The sequence below is a fragment of the Notechis scutatus genome, chromosome 1 (assembly GCF_049901735.1).
Source record: "Notechis scutatus isolate UNSWTSFEM ecotype Mainland chromosome 1, rNotScu1.2, whole genome shotgun sequence".
NCBI lineage: Eukaryota > Metazoa > Chordata > Lepidosauria > Squamata > Elapidae > Notechis > Notechis scutatus.
The window spans coordinates 2918706-2938754 of NC_142009.1; the positions used below are offsets into that span (position 1 = coordinate 2918706).

The window sequence follows — 20049 nt, forward strand, 5'->3', positions numbered from 1 at the left end:
CTCAATTCTCATCCAAGAAGCTGCTTCAGCTCTGACTTCTTGGATGAGAAGCAAAACGTCTTCAAAGAAAAAACAAACAAACAAGAAAGTCCAATTGCCTCTTGGGACAACGGATGGAAACTAATCAAGGAGAGAAGCAACCTCGAACTAAGGAGGAATGTCCTGAGTGTTAGAACAATGAACCAGTGGAACAGCTCGCCACCAGAAGTTGTGGGTGCCCCATCACTGGAGGCTTTCAAGAAGAGACTGGAGAGCCACTTGTCTGAAATGAGAAAAGGCTCCTGCCTGAGCAGGGGGGCTGGACTAGAAGACCTCTAAGGCCCCTTCCAACTCTTATTCTGTATTCTATGTAGAGTTGCAATTTTCCTCTACTCCAGAGCCCCGAAGGAGTTTTCAATCATAGAGCATAAACTCCACCTGCTGGCAATTCTCAGCAGAAGCAGAGAAATTAGTTCCATCCACAGGTCCCCCAAACTTGGCTAACTTTAAGAGCTGGCTGGAGAATTCTGGGAGTTGAAGTCCACAAGTCTTAAAGTTAGCCAAGTTTGGAGACCTCTCTTCTACATACAGGTGGTCCTCAGCCTGTACTCTCTTCGGTTTGTTTGTGGAGGACTTGCTATTACGAAGGAGAACAAACTTCAGGCCAGATTATAATAGAATTACCTGAGTCTCTCCCGGCTCCATGAAGTAGGCGGTGATGCTTTGAAGGCCCAGGGCGCGGCCTGAGAGCCACTCCACCCCGGCCAGGATAATCTGCAGCAGGCTTCGCTGGGTGCGGATGTGATGGTAGGCTTTGCTGAAGGAGTGTGCGATCCCCTGCGGAAGGGCAAAGGGGTCATTTAGGGTTGGAAGTTCACCCCCCTGAAAGCATGCTGGCTTTCGGATAGAAAGCCCCTACAGAGAGTGGTGAGGACAGCGGAGAAGATTATATAGGAAGCCCGCTTCCCGTTATTCAGGATGCCGCTTATCTATCAGCGCTATGGGCTTAGAGCGCAAAGCGTTGTTAGAGACCCCACACACCCACTTTATGGACTGTTTCTGTTGCTCCCCTACTACACAAGTATCTGTAGTAGGACTACTAGAGTCTGTTACAACTTTGTTCCCTATGCCCTCCATCTGCTAAACTTGCAAGATGTACCGTATTTGCCGGCGTATAAGACGACTTTTTGCCCCAAAAACATGCCTCCAAGTGGGGGTCGTCTTATACGCCGGTATATCCACTGCCGGCTTTCGGAGGCTTGTTGGACGCAGCGAAGGCGCCTCTGGCTTCCTGGATCCCCTGCGTCGCTTCCCGCTTCATCCCGCCGCCTCGCTCCGCCCGAGGCTGCAGCCTTACTGCTCTTCCCACGGCCCTGGCACTCTGCCCTGCCGCTGCAGCCCCAGGGATTTCTGGAGGGCGTTTCCAGTGGTGGTGGGGGTCGTCTTATACGCCGGGTCGCCTTATACGCCGGCAAACACGGTATTTATCTCGCCATGTATATGTATACATCCGAACTGTACTGTGTTGCTTCTCTGTGGCACATAATATATGTGGCTATATGCATAATTTTGTATTGATTTACCTATTTATTTATTTTGTCATGTTCATCAACTTTTTATTGGAAGTGGTGACCCTTTGAGAGCTATATGCAGTGAAATTTCATTTTAATGTATGCCGATTAGTGTACATTTAAAGTGACAATAAAGTTATTCTATTCTTTTTCTGTTTGTTCTATTCCATTCTATTCTATTCTGGGAGTGGAAGTCCTCCCTCTTAAAGCAGGCTGACTGGGGGATTCTGGAGTGGAAGTCCTCCCTCTTAAAGCAGGCTGGCTGGGGGATTCTGGGAGTGGAAGCCCACCCTCTTAAAGCAGGCTGGCTGGGGGATTCTGGGAGTGGAAGCCCACCCTCTTAAAGCAGGCTGGCTGGGGATTCTGGGAGTGGAAGTCCACCCTCTTAAAGCATGCTGGCTGGGGATTCTGGGAGATGAAGTCCTCCCCTCTTAAAGCAGGCTGGCTGGGGGGATTCTGGGAGATGAAGTCCTCCCCTCTTAAAGCAGGCTGGCTGGGGGATTCTGGGAGTGGAAGTCCACCCTCTTAAAGCAGGCTGGCTGGGGGATTCTGGGAGTGGAAGTCCACCCCTCTTAAAGCAGGCTGGCTGGGGGATTCTGGGAGATGAAGTCCTCCCCTCTTAAAGCAGGCTGGCTGGGGATTCTGGGAGTGGAAGTCCACCCCTCTTAAAGCAGGCTGGCTGGGGATTCTGGGAGATGAAGTCCCCCTCTTAAAGCAGGCTGGCTGGGGGATTCTGGGAGTGGAAGTCCTCCCCTCTTAAAGCCTGCTGGCTGGGAATTCTGGGAGTGGAAGTCCACCCCTCTTAAAGCAGGCTGGCTGGGGGATTCTGGGAGTGGAAGTCCACCCCTCTTAAAGGAGGCTGGCTGGGGGATTCTGGGAGTGGAAGTCCACCCCTCTTAAAGCAGGCTGGCTGGGGATTCTGGGAGTGGAAGTCCACCCTCTTAAAGGAGGCTGGCTGGGGATTCTGGGAGTGGAAGTCCATCCCTCTTAAAGCAGGCTGGCTGGGGATTCTGGGAGTCCACCCTCTTAAAGCATGCTGGCTGGGGATTCTGGGAGTGGAAGTCCATCCCTCTTAAAGCAGGCTGGCTGGGGGATTCTGGGAGTCCACCCTCTTAAAGCATGCTGGCTGGGGATTCTGGGAGTGGAAGTCCACCCCTCTTAAAGGATGCTGACTGGGGATTCTGGGAGTGGAAGTCCATCCCTCTTAAAGCAGGCTGGCTGGGGGATTATGGGACTGGAAGTCCTCCCCTCTTAAAGCAGGCTGGCTGGGGGATTCTGGGAGTGGAAGCCCACCCTCTTAAAGCATCCTGGCTGGGGGATTCTGGGAGTGGAAGTCCATCCCTCTTAAAGCAGGCTGGCTGGGGGATTCTGGGAGTGGAAGTCCACCCTCTTAAAGCAGGCTGGCTGGGGGATTCTGGGAGTGGAAGTCCTCCTCTTAAAGCATGGCTGGCTGGGGATTCTGGGAGTGGAAGCCCTCCTTCTTAAAGCCTTCTGGCTGGGGGATTCTGGGAGTGGAAGCCCTCCCTCTTAAAGCAGGCTGGCTGGGGGATTCTGGGAGTGGAAGTCCTCCCTCTTAAAGCAGGCTGGCTGGGGATTCTGGGAGTGGAAGTCCTCCCTCTTAAAGCAGGCTGGCTGGGGGATAATGGGAGTGGAAGCCCACCCCTCTTAAAGCAGGCTGGCTGGGGATTCTGGGAGTGGAAGCCTTCCCCTCTTAAAGCAGGTTGGATGGGGGATTCTGGGAGTGGAAGTCCTCCCCTCTTAAAGCCGGCTGGCTGGGGGATTCTGGGAGTGAAAGTCCACCCCTCTTAAAGCAGGCTGGCTGGGGGATTCTGGGAGTGGAAGGCTGGAAGCCCACCCCTCTTAAAGTCGGCTGGCTGGGTCAGGAATTCAAGCCCCTAAGGTTGCGAAATGTTACCTTGCCCTCCTGTAAACTCCCCCAAAGGAATAGCTAATGAAATCTTCCTCACAAAATCAAGATAATTATAACTGAAGACTATGAAATGGAAGCACAAAACAATTTGTAAACCAAACCGGCACGCTGTCTGTACCTATATGGAAGACGATTTGATGTTTTTATGTTTTGTTTGTTTATGTTTTGTTTTAAAAACCAATAAAAATTTATTAAAAAAAAATCAAGACAAGCCCCATCACTTCCACACACACACACCCCTCGCCCCCCAGTCCTGACTACCCATATTAACCCCCACCTGATAGTAGCGGATCTCGTGGGGCATGAAGATGGTTTTTTCGTTCTTGTCCTGGAGGGTATCCAGCCCGAGGATGCCAAAGACCCTTCTCTGGACATCTTCTAGCGGCAGCACCAGGAAGGAGCCCCTTTGCTCGTCTCGGGGCCGATCTGGGTTCCAGAAGTGGGTATTTCCATGCAGCTGGACTCGGGGGACGTGGATGGGCTTGTCATCCAAGACAGCTGCGAAGCTGTGGGGTGGGGGTGCAGGAGGGAAGAGAGGCTTTGGTGAGGGGGGGTCAGCAAAGCAGCAGCAGGAGAGGAGGGGGCTGCCTCATAATCGGTACCATAAATGGATGGAAGGCATGGATGGCATGAACAGAGGGATCGAAAAATGGATGGATCGATGAAAATATATATACATACATGCACACACACACACACACACACACACACACATATGCAAAAGACCACTCATGAATCTTCACAAAATCCCCAGAACGGTAAAGGCTACAAACTTGACATTTGGCCTGTAGGTTCCTCTTGGCTTCTAAGGGCTCACTAAGAAAGGATTTTTCCAAATGACTATCAGAGCATTAGCATTGTGTATATTCTTCTTCTTCTTCTTCTTCTTCTTCTTCTTCTTCTTCTTCTTCTTCTTCTTCTTCTTCTTCTTCTTCTTCTTCTTCTTCTTCTTCTTCTTCTTCTTCTTCTTCTTCTTCTTCTTCTTCTTCTTCTTCTCCTCCTTCTCCTTCTTCTCCTTCTCCTTCTCCTTCTCCTTCTTCTCTGATGCTAAGGAGTTCTACTCCCACTCCCCACCTGAAAAGAAATCTCTTCCAAAGGCAAAACACAAGCAGAGGAGTTTCAGTTTCACAGCACCAAGCAGCTTTAGTACAGAACAGTTGAGCTAAGCCACGCCCAGGCTCCTTGCTGTCTCCTCCTTGCTCACACAGCAAATACTGTTTCAATTTCCAAACAGCCTTCAACTCTCTCTAACACATTGACAGGATGCTAGCCAGATGAATACCGATGGATGCTGGTAGGCAGAGGCAGAATTTCCTCCCCTCCCCTATTTTCCTCTCCAAGAACTAAGCCCGACCACATAGTTTCGTAGTGAAGCACGGGTATCGAGCTAGTGGATAGATAGATGGATAGTTGGATGGATAGATGGATGGATTGATGGGTGGATGGAGGGTGGGAAGGATAGAGGGAGGGATGGGCGGGCAGGCAGGCAGTTGGCAAATAGATATGGATAGATAGATGGATGGACGGATTGAAAGACTGGTGGATTGATGGGGGAATGGATGGATGGGATGAATGGATAGATTGAAAAATTGGATTGATGAAATACATGGATGGATGCATAGATGGATGGACGGATGGATGGATGAGATAGATGGAGGCATTAATAGATGGATGGATGGATGAATTGATTAATGGATGGATGGGATGGATGGATGGATCAAAAATCGATGAATGGATGAATGGATGGGATGGATCGATGGATTGAAAGATTGATGGATTGATGAGTGAATGGACAGCTGGATGGGTGAGATGGATGGATGAGATGGATCAATGGTTGAAAAATCCTTGAATGGATGGATAGATGGGTCAAAGGAACGATGACTGGATGACTGGATAGCATGGATAGATGGATTGAAACATTGATGGATTGATGAGCGAATGGGAAGATGGATGGATGGATGAGATAGATGGATGGGATGAATAGATGGTTGAAAAATCCATGAATGGATGGATAGATGGCTCAAATGAACGGTCACTGGATGAATGGATGGGATGGATAGATGGATTGAAACATTGATGGATTGATGAGTGAATGGATGGATGAGATGGATGGATAGATTGAAAAATTGGATTGATGAATACATGGATGGATGCATAGATGGATGGATGGATGAGATAGATGGAGGCATTAATAGATGGATGGATGGATGAATTGATTAATGGATGGATGGGATGAATGGATGGATGGATCAAAAATCGATGAATGGATGGATAGATGGATCAAAGGAACAATGACTGGATGACTGGATGGGATGGATAGATGGATTGAAAGATTGATGGATTGATGAGTGAATGGACAGCTGGATGGGTGAGATGGTTGGATGAGATGGGTCAATGGTTGAAAAATCCATGAATGGATGGATAGATGGGTCAAATGAATGGTGACTGGATGAATGGATGGGATGGATAATGGATTGAAAGATGGATGGATTGATGAGTGTATGGAAAGATGGATGGATGGATGAGATAGATGGATGGGATGGATCGATGGTTGAAAAATCCATGAATGGATGGATAGATGGGTCAAAGGAACGATGACTGGATGACTGGATAGGATGGATAGATGGATTGAAAAATGGATGGATTGATGAGCGAATGGGAAGATGGGTGGATGGATGAGATAGATGGATGGGATGAATAGATGGTTGGATCAAAAATCGATGAATGGATGGATAGATGGCTCAAATGAACGGTGACTGGATGAATGGATGGGATGGATAGATGGATTGAAAGATTGATGGATTGACGAGCGAATGGATGGAGGAGATGGATGGATGGATGGTTGCCCAATCAGAGTCCCTTACCTGACTCCTGGCATATCCATGAAAAGGATCTGGTTGAGGAGATAAGGGGCATCATCTTCCGTGCAAGCCACGTAGCGGAGAAGAATGTCTCCCCGGTCAGGGGCAACGATGTTATATTCCAGAAGGGCGATGTAGGCGCTGACTTTCTTCTTGTTCCCGTGGGCATCAGTGTCCTGCAAGAGAGAGAGAGTGCAGACGTATCACCCTAAATTATGGGGCAGTTTAACCCTAACCCTAACCTCGAATCTTGGACTTGCAAAGGACCTACCAGTCCCTTGGACTTGAAACGTCCAACGCCATACACAGGGAAGATTCACTAGGCCGGTCTTTCTCAACCCTTTTAATCGAAGATGAGTGGACTTCAACTCCCAGAATTCCCCAGCCAGCACCCAGAAGAAACTAAGCCCATAATGCGAATTTTCTCAGCTTGCAGATAGGTGGATTTTAATTCCCAGAACTGGCCAGCCAGAAGGCAAAAGAGACTTGGCCCATAATGCAATGTTTTTCAATGTCATTCCCCCGGTCAGAGTCTGAATCTGAGGAGGAAGACAAACAGCTGACTGTTCTGACCCAAACCTGGTTCCAAGGAAACCCAACACCAAACAGAGATAAAAGCAAAACCTTTTAATGATTCTTTACTAATTTAGTTCCTTCCTGGTTAAAAGGCTGTTTCAAAGTAATTGCCTCTGATAAGAAGGAGCCTGGCCAAGGTGGTGCAAGGCTGCCAAGAACACTAGATAAAGTTACTAAGAAATATTTCAAACACAAAGAGTCTCCAAGCACAAACTAAGAGAATCCGAACGTCCACCAGGCCTGAGTGCAAAAACTTTGTTGCTTCCTGCAAAGAACTCCGGTTTCTCAGCTGGCTTTTATCCCTTCAGGGAGGGGCCATTACCTTGCAGCCTTACTCCCGAGTTGCCCGTGCTGCTGCAGCTGCTCTTTCCTACGAGCAGCCCTGCGCGCACACGCACTGGACACAGGCTCCTCGGGGGCCTCTTCCTCACTGCTGCCAGCCTCCACAATCTCCGAAGGCAAATAAATATTTACAATATTTACATATAAGCCATGCCCAGCCAGTCACGTGACCACTGAGCTACACCCACAAATTAGGCCATGCCCACAGAACCAGTTGTTAAGAAATTCGAATCCCACCCCTGGTCACAGGTGATTTTGTGGTTCGCTGGCAGCAGGTGCAGACATCTGGGGCCTCGGAGAGCGAGGACTCAGGTGTGGGGCCTGTGTGTGATGCAGGGATGGGGCCAGGACCATCAGGGAGTGGAGTGCTGCCTTTGGAGATTGTGGAGGCTGGCAGCAGTGAGGAAGAGGCCCCCGAGGAGCCTGTGTCCAGTGCGTGTGCGTGCAGGGCTGCTTGAAGGAAAGAGCATTTGCAGCAGCACGGACGACTCAGGAGTAAGGCTGCAAGGTGATGGCCCCTCCCTTAAGAGATAAAAGCCAGCTGAGAAACCGGAGTTCTTTGCAGGAAGCAAAGACGTTTTTGCACTCGAGCCTTGTGGACGTTCGGATTCTCTTAGTTTGTGTTTGGAGACTCTTTGTGTTTGAAATATTTCTTAGTAACTTTATCTAGTGTTCTTGGCAGCCTTGCACCACCTTGGCAAGGCTCGTTCTTATCAGAGACAATGAGTTTTAATAGCCTTTTAACCGTGAATTAACAGAATTCGCAGAGAAGCTTGAAAAGGTTTTGCTTTTATCTCTGTTTGGTGTTGGTTTCCTTGGAACCAGGTTTGGGTCAGAACAGGTGACTGGAAATGACCTAGGCCAGAGTTGGCTTCATCCAGGTCAGTGCCAGCATGTCGCCTCCAATAAACCCTTGGAAGTCTTTTTGAAGTTTGGCTCGAGAGTCATGATTGAATGAGGGCGATCGCTGGAATCCTGACACTCGGTGCCGTCCCGAGTCCGAGGCTCCGTGACCAGCCTGGTTTGACGGAGCTCCTCACCCTGGAGAGCGCCTTGAAGACCTCTTGGTAGATGGGCTCCATGCACCCTCCGCTGGTCATGGCCGCGTGTTCGATCCGGAGCAGCCATTTGCGCCGGGTGTATCCTCGCAGCCGTTCCAGGTGGGTGCGCCCCACGGCCATCATCAGGAACTCCACGACGTTGTCCAAGACTTCCTCTTGGGGCCCGGTGAGCTCGGACACCACCAGCTCGATGTAGATTTGGAAGTCTTTCTGCGTTAACTTCACGATCCCGCTGGGGTGCCAGGTGGGGAAAGGGAGCTGCTTCTTAGCTGCGGGAGGGGAGAGGGAGGACGTAAGGGTCAGCCCGGGGCCTGTGCTTTTCGGCTGGGGGCCCAGGAAGCAGAGGTGGGATTCAGCCGGTTCTGACCGGTTCTGGAGAACCGGTAGCGGAAATATTGAGTAGTTCGGAGAACCAGAAAAATCCCACCTCTGACTGGCCCCGCCAACCCCATCTCTCCTCTGCCTCCCATTGAGTCCCAGCTGATCGGCTGGGTCTCCTTTGGTTGCCCTGCCCAGGAGAACGGAGCTGGAAAGCAGGTCAGAGGGGTGGGGAGGGAAGGGGGATTTTGCAGTATATCCTTCCCCTGCCACACCCACCAAGCCACGGCCACAGTAAAAAAAATTGAATCCCATCACTGGAAGGAAGAGAGGAAGGAAAGGGATGGAAGAGGAACGAAAGGGGAAGGAAGAGAAGAAGGAAAGGGATGGAAGAGAGGAAGGAAAGGGATGGAAGAGAGGAAGGAAAGGGATGGAAGAGAAGAATGAAAGGGGAAGGAAGAGAGGAAGGAAAGGGATGGAAAAAAGGAAGGAAAGGGATGGAAGAGAGGAACAAAGGGGGAAGGAAGAGAGGAAGGAAAGGGATGAAAGAGAGGAAGGAAAGGGATGGAAGAGAGGAACAAAAGGGGAAGGAAGAGAGGAAGGAAGGGGGAAGGAAGAGAGAAACAAACGGAAGAAAGCACAGGTGGTCTTCATCCAGTTCAGACCAGTTCTAGAGAACCGGTAGTGGAAACTTGGAGTAGTTGGGAGAAGCGGCCAATCCCACCTCTGACTGGCCCCGCCAACCCCATCTATTCTCAGCCTCCCATTGAGTCCCTGCTGATCGGCTGGGTCTCCTTTGGTTGCCCTGCACAAGAGAACGGAGCTGGAAAGCAGGTCAGAGGGGTGGGGAGGGAAGGGGGATTTTGCAGTATATCCTTCCCCCGCCACGTCCACCAAGCCACACCCAACAAGCCACGCCCACAGAACGGGTAGTAAATTTTTTTGAATCCCACCACTGCCAGGAAATGGACCTGGTGGTCTCCGCTCCGGATTCTTTCAGAGGATGCAATTAAAAACATGCTGTTTTCTTCCGCAGGAATGGGAGAAACCAAGATCAGAAGGTGCACCTGCCCCACGCTGGATCAGCAGCAGAAGTGTCAACAAATAGCAGAGTTGGGAAGGGACCCCGGAGGTCCTCTAGTCCAACCCCCTGCTCAAGCAGGAGGCCCTATACTATTTCAGACAAATGGTTGTTCCAATCTCTTCTTAAAAACCTCCAGCGTTGCGGTACAGGTAGTCCTCAACTTACAACAGTTTATTTACTGGCCATTTGAAGTTACAATTTTTTTTTAAAAGGTTGACTTATAACTGTTTTTCACACTTACGACCATTGCAGCATTTCCCCGCGGTCATGTGATCAAAATTCAGAGGCTTGGCAAACTGGTTCGTATTTATGACGGTTGGAGTGTCCCCAGGGTCCTGTGATCAATTTTTGCGGCTTTCTGATGAGCGGAGTCAATGAGGGAGCCAGATTCACTTAACAACCATCTCAACGAACCCATAAGAACCCATAAGCAACCACGGGAGGAACAGCTGTAAAACGGGGGCAATGCTCACTGAACAAATGTCTCGCTTAGCAACGGAAATTTTGGCCCAAAGCGTGGTTGTAAGTTGAGGACTTCCTGCATTTGTGGCTCTGCCATCTATTGACACAGAGAGATGAACCATGTTTACCCACCATTCGAATGAGACAATAAAACAGCTAAGAAGGAAACGAATAGAGCAGAAAAACATCCTCCCCAGCAGACAACACCAGCGGATAAGCAGGGATTGACACCAGAGAAACAGTCAGACAGAAAACAATGACCCCAAATCAAAGAAGTGCCAAGGAGAAAAGCAGACTCCCACCAACACAAACCCCACACTCACCAGCACTGATGATGTTACCTAGTTGGGTCATGAAACGTCTGCAAAAAAACCAACCGAGCTCAGAGAGCATCAAGGACCCCACAGTCGTCGTCCTTAACTGAAAAACAGCACTGGTTCACTTAAGGACAATTGTGGCAAGAAAGGTCGTAAAATAAGGGCAAATTCATTTAATGACTGTCTCGCTTAGCCATGGAGGTTTTGGACTCAATTGTGGTCCTAGCGATCGTTACAAAACGTGGCAATGCCTACAAAGGGAGGCCTGTACTTAATAACATACATTTTGGGCTTGATTGGTGTCGTACGTATGTTGAGGAGTTGGAATGGACCTCGAAAGTCATCTAGCAGGAGTGAATAACAGGAAGCGAGCTTATTATAATCTTCTCCGCTGTCCTCACCACTCTCTGTAGGGACTTTCTAGCAGGAGACCCTATATTGTTAGACTTAGAATAACTTTATTGCCACTTTGAATGTACACTAATTGGCATACATCAAAATGAAATTTTGTTGCCAACAGCTCTCAAAGGGTCACCACCTGCAATAGCCACACTGCATAAAAATATGACAAAATAAATAAATACAAAATTATGCGCGTACCCACACATATTCTATGACACAGAAAAACAACACAGTCTAGTTTGGATGTATACATGTGCATGGCGAGAGGAACGGATCTTGCGAGTTTGCCAGATGGATGGCATAGGGAACAAAGCGGTTACAGGATCTGGAAGTCCTTGCTGGAAATACTTCGAAGCCTCCTCTCAGAGGAGAGCAACAGAAACAGATCGTAAAATGGATGTGTGGGGTTCTCTAACAATGCTTTGAGCTGTGAGCACATAGCGCTTATAAGCAGCATCCCGAATAACAGGAAGTGAGCTTCCTATAATCTTCTCCATTGTCCTCACCACTCTCTGTAAGGACTTTCTATCTGTTGTCCTCACCACTCTCTGTAAGGATTTTCTATCTGCTGTCCTCACCACTCTCTGTAAGGACTTTCTATCTGCTGTCCTCACCACTCTCTGTAGAGACTTTCTATCTGTTGTCCTCACCACTCTCTGCAGGGACTTTCTATCTGTTGTCCTCACCACTCTCTGTAGGGATTTTCTCTCTATTGTCCTCACCACTCTCTGTAAGGACTTTCTATCTGCTGTCCTCACCACCCTCTGTAGGGACTTTCTATCTGTTGTCCTCACCACTCTCTGCAGGGACTTTCTATCTGCTGTCCTCACCACTCTCTGTAGGGATTTTCTCTCTATTGTCCTCACCACTCTCTGTAAGGACTTTCTATCTGCTGTCCTCACCACTCTCTGTAAGGACTTTCTATCTGTTGTCCTCACCACTCTCTGCAGGGACTTTCTATCTGCTGTCCTCACCACTCTCTGTAGGGATGTTCTCTCTATTGTCCTCACCACTCTCTGTAAGGACTTTCTATCTGCTGTCCTCACCACCCTCTGTAGGGACTTTCTCTCTGTTGTCCTCACCACTCTCTGTAGGGACTTTCTATCTGCTGTACTCACCACTCTCTGTAGGGACTTTCTCTCTGTTGTCCTCACCACTCTCTGTAGGGACTTTCTATCTGCTGTCCTCACCACTCTCTGTAGGGATTTTCTCTCTGTTGTCCTCACCACTCTCTGTAAGGACTTTCTATCTGCTGTCCTCACCACTCTCTGTAGGGATTTTCTCTCTGTTGTCCTCATCACTCTCTGTAAGGACTTTCTATCTGCTGTCCTCACCACTCTCTGTAAGGACTTTCTATCTGCTGTCCTCACCACTCTCTGTAGAGACTTTCTATCTGCTGTCCTCACCACTCTCTGTAGGGATTTTCTCTCTGTTGTCCTCATCACTCTCTGTAAGGACTTTCTATCTGCTGTCCTCACCACTCTCTGTAGGGATTTTCTATTCGAAGCACTGCTGCCACCAAACCAAACAGGGATGCAGTTTGTTAAAACGCTTCTCAATCATGCCCCTGTAAAAAGTGGCCAGGACAGAAAGAGAAAGAGATGCTCTCCTCATACCAACGCAGGAAATGCAGATGCTGGTTTGCCTGCTTCACTAAGGATGACGTGTGTGGAAAGACCCATTCAGATTGTTGGTTATCTGCACCCCCAGGATACTTAATACGGTTGACCACCTCGATGGCTGCGTCCTGTTCCTCATCAAGGCAGCTATTTTTTTCTGGGAAGGTCTTTGCGTTCCTCTCACCCTTGATCAAGGCTTCTTCTTCCATGCCTTCCTTAAAGGTGCTGAGGACGGTGTCCACTTCGGTCATCTCTAAGAACCCCGAAGATTCGTTGTCCCACATCTCAAATAGGGCTGCGATGAGAAGCTGTTGTCGGACCAACATGGACGAATGATGAACCTGGGGGAGTGGGAGGGGGGATGACAACGGCAATATTAGAAAACACACAAATGAGCCCAAAATTGCTGCTGCTAAGCGAGGTTAAGTAAGTTTCACCCCGTTTGATGACCTTTCTTACCACGGGGGTTCAATGAGTCACCGCAGTCATTAAGTTACTAAAAATAGCCATAGCAGATTTTATATACCACTTCACAGTGCTTTTACAGCCCTCTTTGAGTCGGCATCTTGCCCCCCTAAACTCTGGCTCCTCCTTTTACTCACCTTGGAAGGACGGAAGTCTGTCAGGGTTGAACTACTGGCAGTGGGCAGGGTCAGCCTGCAATACTACATTCTAACCACTGCACCACAAAGGCTTCCTTCCTTCCTTTCCTTCCTTCCTTCCTTCCTTCCTTCCTTCCTTCCTTCCTTCCTTCCTTCTTCCCTCCCTCCCTTCTTTCTCTCTTCCCTACCTTCCTCTCTCCTTCCATCCTACAGTAAACTCCAGATGTTCTTTTCTCTCTCCTTCTTTCCCTCCTTCCTTCCTTCCTCCTTCCTTCCCTTCCTCCCTCCCTTCTTTTTCTCTTCCCTTCCTTCCTCTCTCCTTCCCTCCTACAGTAAATTTCTTTTCTCTCTCTCTCCTTCCTTCCTCCTTCCCTCCCTCCCTCCCTTCTTTCTGTCTTCCCTCCCTTCCTCTCTCCTTCCCTCCTACAGTAAATTTCTTCTCTCTCTCTCTTTCCTTCCTCCTTCCCTCCCTTCCTCCCTCCCTTCTTTTCTCTTCCCTTCCTTCCTCTCTCCTTCCCTCCTACAGTAAATTTCTTTTCTCTCTCTCTCCTTCCTTCCTCCTTCCCTCCTTCCCTCTCTCCCTCCCTTCTTTCTGTCTTCCCTTCCTTCCTCTCTCCTTCCCTCCTACAGTAAATTTCTTTTCTCTCTCTCTCCTTCCTTCCTCCTTCCCTCCTTCCCTCTCTCCCTCCCTTCTTTCTGTCTTCCCTTCCTTCATCTCTCCTTCCCTCCTACAGTAAATTTCTTTTCTCTCTTTCTCTCTTTCCTTCCTTCCTCCTTCCCTCCCTCCCTCCCTTATTTCTCTCTTCCCTTCCTTTCTCTCTCCTTCCCTCCTACATTAAAGTTCTTTTCTCTCTCTTTCTTCCCTTCCTTCCTCTCTCCTTCCCTCCTACAGTAAATTTCTTTTCTCTCTTTCTCTCTTTCCTTCCTTCCTCCTTCTCTCCCTCCCTCCCTTATTTCTCTCTTCCCTTCCTTTCTCTCTCCTTCCCTCCTACATTAAAGTTCTTTTCTCTCTCTTTCTTCCTTCCTTCCTCTCTCCTTCCCCTACAGTAAACTCAAGACCTTCTTTTCTCCCTCCCTTCTACTCTCCTTCCTCCCTCTCTCCCTCCCTCCTTCCTTTCTCTCTCTCCTTCCTTCCTTCACAAGCATTAGTGCTTATACTTATATACCGCTTTACAGAGCTTTATACCCCTTTTACAGAGTCAGCCTCTTGCCCTCCCACAATCTGAGTCCTCGTTTTACCGACCTCAGAAGGACGAAAGGCTGAGTCAACCTTGAGCCGTTCAGGATCAAACTTCCTGGCAGTCGGCAGAGTCAGCCTGCAATACTCCGCTCTAAACCGCTGCGTCACCATGGCTCTTAACCCGGTTGTTAAGTGAATCCAGCTTCCCCGTGGACTTGGCTGGTCAGAGGGCCTCAAAAAGGGGATCATGTGACCCCAGGGGACACAGCAACGGTCATAAATACAAGTCAGTTGCCCAAGCATCCGAATTTTGATCACGTGACCACGGGGAGGCTGCAACTGTGAAAAATGGTCCTAAGTCACTTTTTCCAGGGCCGTTGTAACTTCAAATGGTCACTAAGCAAATGGTTGCAAGTGGTGGGCCACCTGTCTTGAGGAAAGTGGGTTTTTTTGCGGGTGGAACACAGGCAGGGGTGGGATTCTAGCGGTTTGGACTGGTTCGGGAGAACCAGATATTAAATTTGGCATCTGGTTTGCCGAACCGGTATTTGAACCTGACCCTCTGGCCCTGCCCACCCCTCCCCTCCCTGGAGTCACCACGCGGCCCATTTTCAAGGCAGGCAAGTGCAGGGTCTACACAGAGGCTCTGAGAGGGGGAAATCCCGGCCTTCTGGGAGTTCCAGAAGTCTGGAAATGGCCTCGGGAGCCTGGGGGGAGGCTGTTTTCGCTCTCCCAGAGGCCCGAGGGAAGCCTCAGGACTCTGGGAAAGGATGAAAAACAGCCCTCCCGGAAGTTCCGGTAGGCCACGCCCACCGTGGCCACGCCCACCCAGCAACTGCGCAGCGAACCGGTTGCTGGGATGGTTGAATCCCTTCCTTGGACACAGGGGGCCTCCAGGTGTTTACTTTCTCCAGGTGGCTGAACTTCTCGGCCTCCGTCTGCAGGTACCCCTTCTTCAAGAACTCGGTGACCTTCTTCAGCCTTGGCAGGGACGCCCCGTCGCTGACGAAGGTCTCCATCAGTTGCACAAACTGGGGCAGGTTGAGGTAATTCTTCTCAAAGGGGAGGAGGGAGGCCGGGGGGCCCCGGGCCTGGATTTCGATCATGCCCAGGCGGAGATCTGGAAAGAGAAAGGCTCCCTGGAGCTCCTGGGACCCACAGCCGGCAGGGACGACCCCGGGGCAAAGAAAAAGAAGCAAAGAGGAGGAGGAAGAGGAGGAGGAGCCTAACAATGGATGGATGGATGATAGATAGACAGATAGACAGAAAGACAGATAGACAGGCACAGATATAGAATAGAACAGAATAGAATAGAATAGAATAGAATAGAATAGAATAGAATAGAATAGAATAGAATAGAATTCTTTTATTGGCCAAGTGTGATTGGACACACAAGGAATTTATCTTTGGTGCAAATGCTTTCAGTGTACATAAAAGAAAATACATTTGTCAAGAGTCAAGAATCATCAGGTACAACACTTAATGACAGTCATAGGGTACAATAAACAATCAAATCATACTAGGAAACAGTCAATATAAATTGTAAGGATACTTGATGTTTTTATGTTTTGTTTGTTTATGTTTGTTTTTAAAAACCAATAAAATTTAATATTAAAGAAAAAAGAAAGAGGGAGGGGGGGAGGAGGAAGGAAGAAGGAAAGAAGGAAAGGAAAGAAGGGAATGGGAAAAAAGATGGGAAGGAAGGAAGGAAAAAAGGGAATGGGGAAAAGATGGGAAGGAAGGAAGGAAGGAAGGAGGGAGAAATCCTCAGAAATAAAAGAAATAAAAATAAAAGTCTGTACCTGAGAACCTGGAGTCCTCTTTGTTCCAATCCTCCCGGATCTCCTTGCCGTAATTCGCATACTTGAAGGTCAGATCTGCTGTCTCAAAGTTGCCTGAGAGGAGAGTCAACAAATCATTCTTCTGCTGGCACCACAAAACTTTCCTTTTTATGGAACTTCCTGCCTTCCCCCTGAAGTACGGCTGCCCCCCCCACACACACCTGCTGCTTTCTCTGAAAGTCCCTAAAAATGTGGGACCCCCCAAATGGAGCCCATCAAGTGGCAGATGTGATAGGGCGGTTTGCTATCGGCGAGGTTTTTTTTTTTTTTTTCACGAGCTTTTATTATACAAGAAGTCCCCCACTTACAACAGTTTATTTAGTGACCGTTCTGTCAGCCTTGGAGGCCATTTTTTACTTGGAAGCTTCGAGGCTGCCACATTCAGTTGCCTGGGAATTTGGGACTGGGGGATTTCACAGTGGGGGTAGAAGACGAGACGAAGCAACATTCTTTCTCATAGAGTCAAGGACATGTTGCCCTGCACCTGGAGGGGAGATGACTGGAGGGATGTCTCCATTGGGGGGCAACGGTTTGATTGGGCCATGTGATGGACTGATGGGCGCAGGGGACGGATCTTTGGTTTCTCTTTTGGGAAGGGAAAACCTGGCACTCTCCGATTTGGGTGTCTACTCCCCCTCCCAACCTTAAAAGAAATCTGCCCCAAATGCAAAACACAAGCAGAGGAGAGGAGTTTCAGTTTCACAACAGCGCCAAGCAGCTTTAGTACAGAACAGTTGAGCTAAGCCACACCCAGGCTCCTTGCTGTCTCCTCCTTACTCACATAGCAAATACTCTTTCGGTTTCCAAACAGCCCTCAACTCTCTCACACATTGACAGGACGCTAGCCAGATGAATACCAATGGATGCTGTGTCAGCGTTCCAGGAGCCCTCCATTCCGCCCAATAACTCCGAGACAGACATCTTCTCAAAAGTTCTTTTTTTATTATTTTTGGATAGTAAACTGGCACAACTGGGGAATCCCGAATCTGAAAGTTCCGGATTTCCTTGCAATAAGTAAAAAAACTACAAATCCATCCCCTGCACCCATCATCCCATCACATGCCCCAATCACCATCCGTCCCAACTTGAGACGTCCTCTCACCCAGGTGCAGAAATAACATGACCTTGAATTAGAGAAAAAGAATGTTACTATGTTTAACTACATACACTCCAAGAAATTCCCCCCTCCCACTTTCCCAGGGTCAAAATGTGGCAGCGTGGGAGCAACTGGTTTCAATATGGCCTTCCAAAGCTGACAGTCTGCTCTAAATGCAAAACACAAGCAGAGGAGAGGAGTTTTAGTTTCAGTTTCAGTTTCACAACACCAAGCAGCTGTCAGCGTTCCAACAAACCTCCATTCCAATCAGTAACTCCGAGACAAACATATCTCAAAAATACCTTTATTAGAATAGCACCTGGCACATCTGCGGAAAACCGAATCTGAAAGTTTTTTTCCAGCTTTCCCCAATTTCTCAAACTACAAATCCATCCCCCTTTGGCTGTCATCACATCACGTGGCCCAATCACGACCTGTCCAAAAGTAAGATCCTTATTTCATCCTGTGCCATACTAAATGAGCTTGGACTAACAAAAGAGTATTATTTTGTCTACTTAGAGCTACTTAATTGAAATCACACCCACTTCAACTCTCTCGGGCTATGTGGCAGCGTGGAATATGGCTTCCAAAGCTGATAGCAGCTTTAGTACAGAACAGTTGAGCTAAGCCACGCCTAGGCTTCTTGCTGTCTCCTTGTTCACACAGCAAATACTGTTTCACTTTCCAAACAGCCCTCCACTCTCTCACACACTGACAGGACGCTAGCCAGATGAATACCGATGGATGCTGGTAGGCAGAGGCAGAATTCCCACCCACCCTCGTCATGCCTTTGTTGGAGTCCGATTCTGAGGGGGAGATTGAGCAGCTGACAGGGAGTGGGAGTGTGGCTGTGGTGGCTGTGGTGGCTGTGGAGGAAACGGGGGAAGGGCACAGTCCGGCTGGCCATTCAGAAAAAGACCCAGGGCCACCCCCTCTTCATCCTAGGGCACACAGGAAGGAATGGAGAAGGGAGCAACATGGCTTATGGGGGAGGAAAGGGCCCTGATCCCCTTCATTAGTTGCAGCCGGGAGAACAAGAGATAAGTGGGGCACACAGCTCCTTGCTGGAAGCAAAGCGTGCATTATCTTTGTCGAGGCTTATCTGGGTTTTGGCGGCCTCCCAACTGTGGGTGTTGCATTATCTTTTGAAAGTCTGCAATTTATCATCCTGGCCTGCCGTATTAATTACTTCAGTGTGGTTTGTGTTGTTTTTTTTAAATTTCTAGTTATCTTTACTTTGGGTTCGGACTGCATTTCTGCCCTTCGTAGACTGTTTTTGGAAGAGTTTGATCTCCAGCCGAGGATAACTGGACATTGGGGGCCAAGTTGGAGGCATTAAAGGGAATTTATTCTACTTTTGTGACTTTGTTATTTTTGTGTCATGCCCTGGGTCATCACATACCCCTTATTTTCCTCCCCAAAAACTAAGCCCCACTACATGGTTTTGTAGCGGAGCACAGGTATCCAGCTAGTCTCTAATAAAATGGAACTTTGAGGAAATGTCGGTCTCAGAGTTTATTGCTTTGGAGTTGGTTAGTTGAAACGCTGACCCATTCGAAGTTACAACGGTCTTAGGGACGTTTTGCCCCACCAGCGGCCTTCGTAGCATGCGATCAAAATTCAGGCGCTTGGCAACTGGCTCGTATTTATGACAGCCACGGTGCCCCACGTGATTCCCTTTGGCGAGCCAAGTCAAGGGGTTGGGTGGAAAGCCAGATTCATTTAACGACCGTGTGACTCGCTTAACGACCACAGTGCTTTTGCTTAGCACCCGCGGCAAGAAAGGTTGTAAAACGGGGCAAAGCTCTTTTAACAAATGACTCGCTGAGCAATGGGAATTGGGGGCTAAATTGCAGTCGTAATCTGAAGACGACATGTAGAGTGGATTTTATACATTTTATACAAGTCACCTCTGTGTTAAATTGGGCGGCTCTATGGATTTCTTTAATAAAAGAATTTAGCTCTTCTGACAGCGACTATCTACCTACCTACCTACCTACCTACCTACCTATCTATCTATCTACACTGCTCAAAAAAATAAAGGGAACACTTAAACAACACAATGTAACTCCAAGTCAATCACACTTCTGTGAAATCAAACTGTCCACTTAGGTAGCAACACTGATTGACAATCCATTTCACATGCTGTTGTGCAAATGGAATAGACAACAGGTGGAAAGCAGAGGCAGGTAGCAAGACATCCCCAATAAAGGAGTGGTTCTGCAGGTGGTGACCACAGACCACTTCTCAGGTCCTATGCTTTCTGGCTGATGGTTTGGTCACTTTTGAATGCTGGCGGGGCTTTCACTCTAGTGGTAGCATGAGACGGAGTCTACAACCCACACAAGTGGCTCAGGTAGTGCAGCTCATCCAGGATGGCACATCAATGCGAGCTGTGGCAAGAAGGTTTGCTGTGTCTGTCAGCATAGTGTCCAGAGCATGGAGGCGCTACCAGGAGACAGGCCAGTACATCAGGAGACGTGGAGGAGGCCGTAGGAGGGCAACAACCCAGCATCAGGACCGCTACCTCCGCCTTTGTGCAAGGAGGGACAGGAGGAGCACTGCCAGAGCCCTGCAAAATGACCTCCAGCGGGCCACAAATGTGCATGTGGCTGCTCAAACGGTCAGAAACAGACTCCATGAGGGTGGTATGAGGGCCCGACGTCCACAGGTGGGGTTGTGCTTACAGTCCAACACCATGCAGGATGTTTGGCATTTGCCAGAGAACACCAAGATTGGCAAATTGCCACTGGCGCCCTGTGCTCTTCACAGATGAAAGCAGGTTCACACTGAGCACATGTGAGAGAC

The 20049-nt window shown here is 48.8% G+C and overlaps 1 protein-coding gene across 1 annotated transcript in view; it reads right to left on the minus strand.

Moving 5' to 3' along the window:
• EFCAB5 (EF-hand calcium binding domain 5) overlaps window positions 1–20049 on the minus strand; it is a 68679-nt gene that overhangs the window by 13533 nt on the left and 35097 nt on the right. The window contains 7 exon segments of the mRNA XM_087952838.1: window positions 664–816; window positions 3758–3986; window positions 6345–6517; window positions 8300–8589; window positions 12707–12863; window positions 15210–15424; window positions 16107–16199. Of these exon segments, the coding sequence (XP_087808964.1) occupies window positions 664–816; window positions 3758–3986; window positions 6345–6517; window positions 8300–8589; window positions 12707–12863; window positions 15210–15424; window positions 16107–16199 (1310 nt within the window).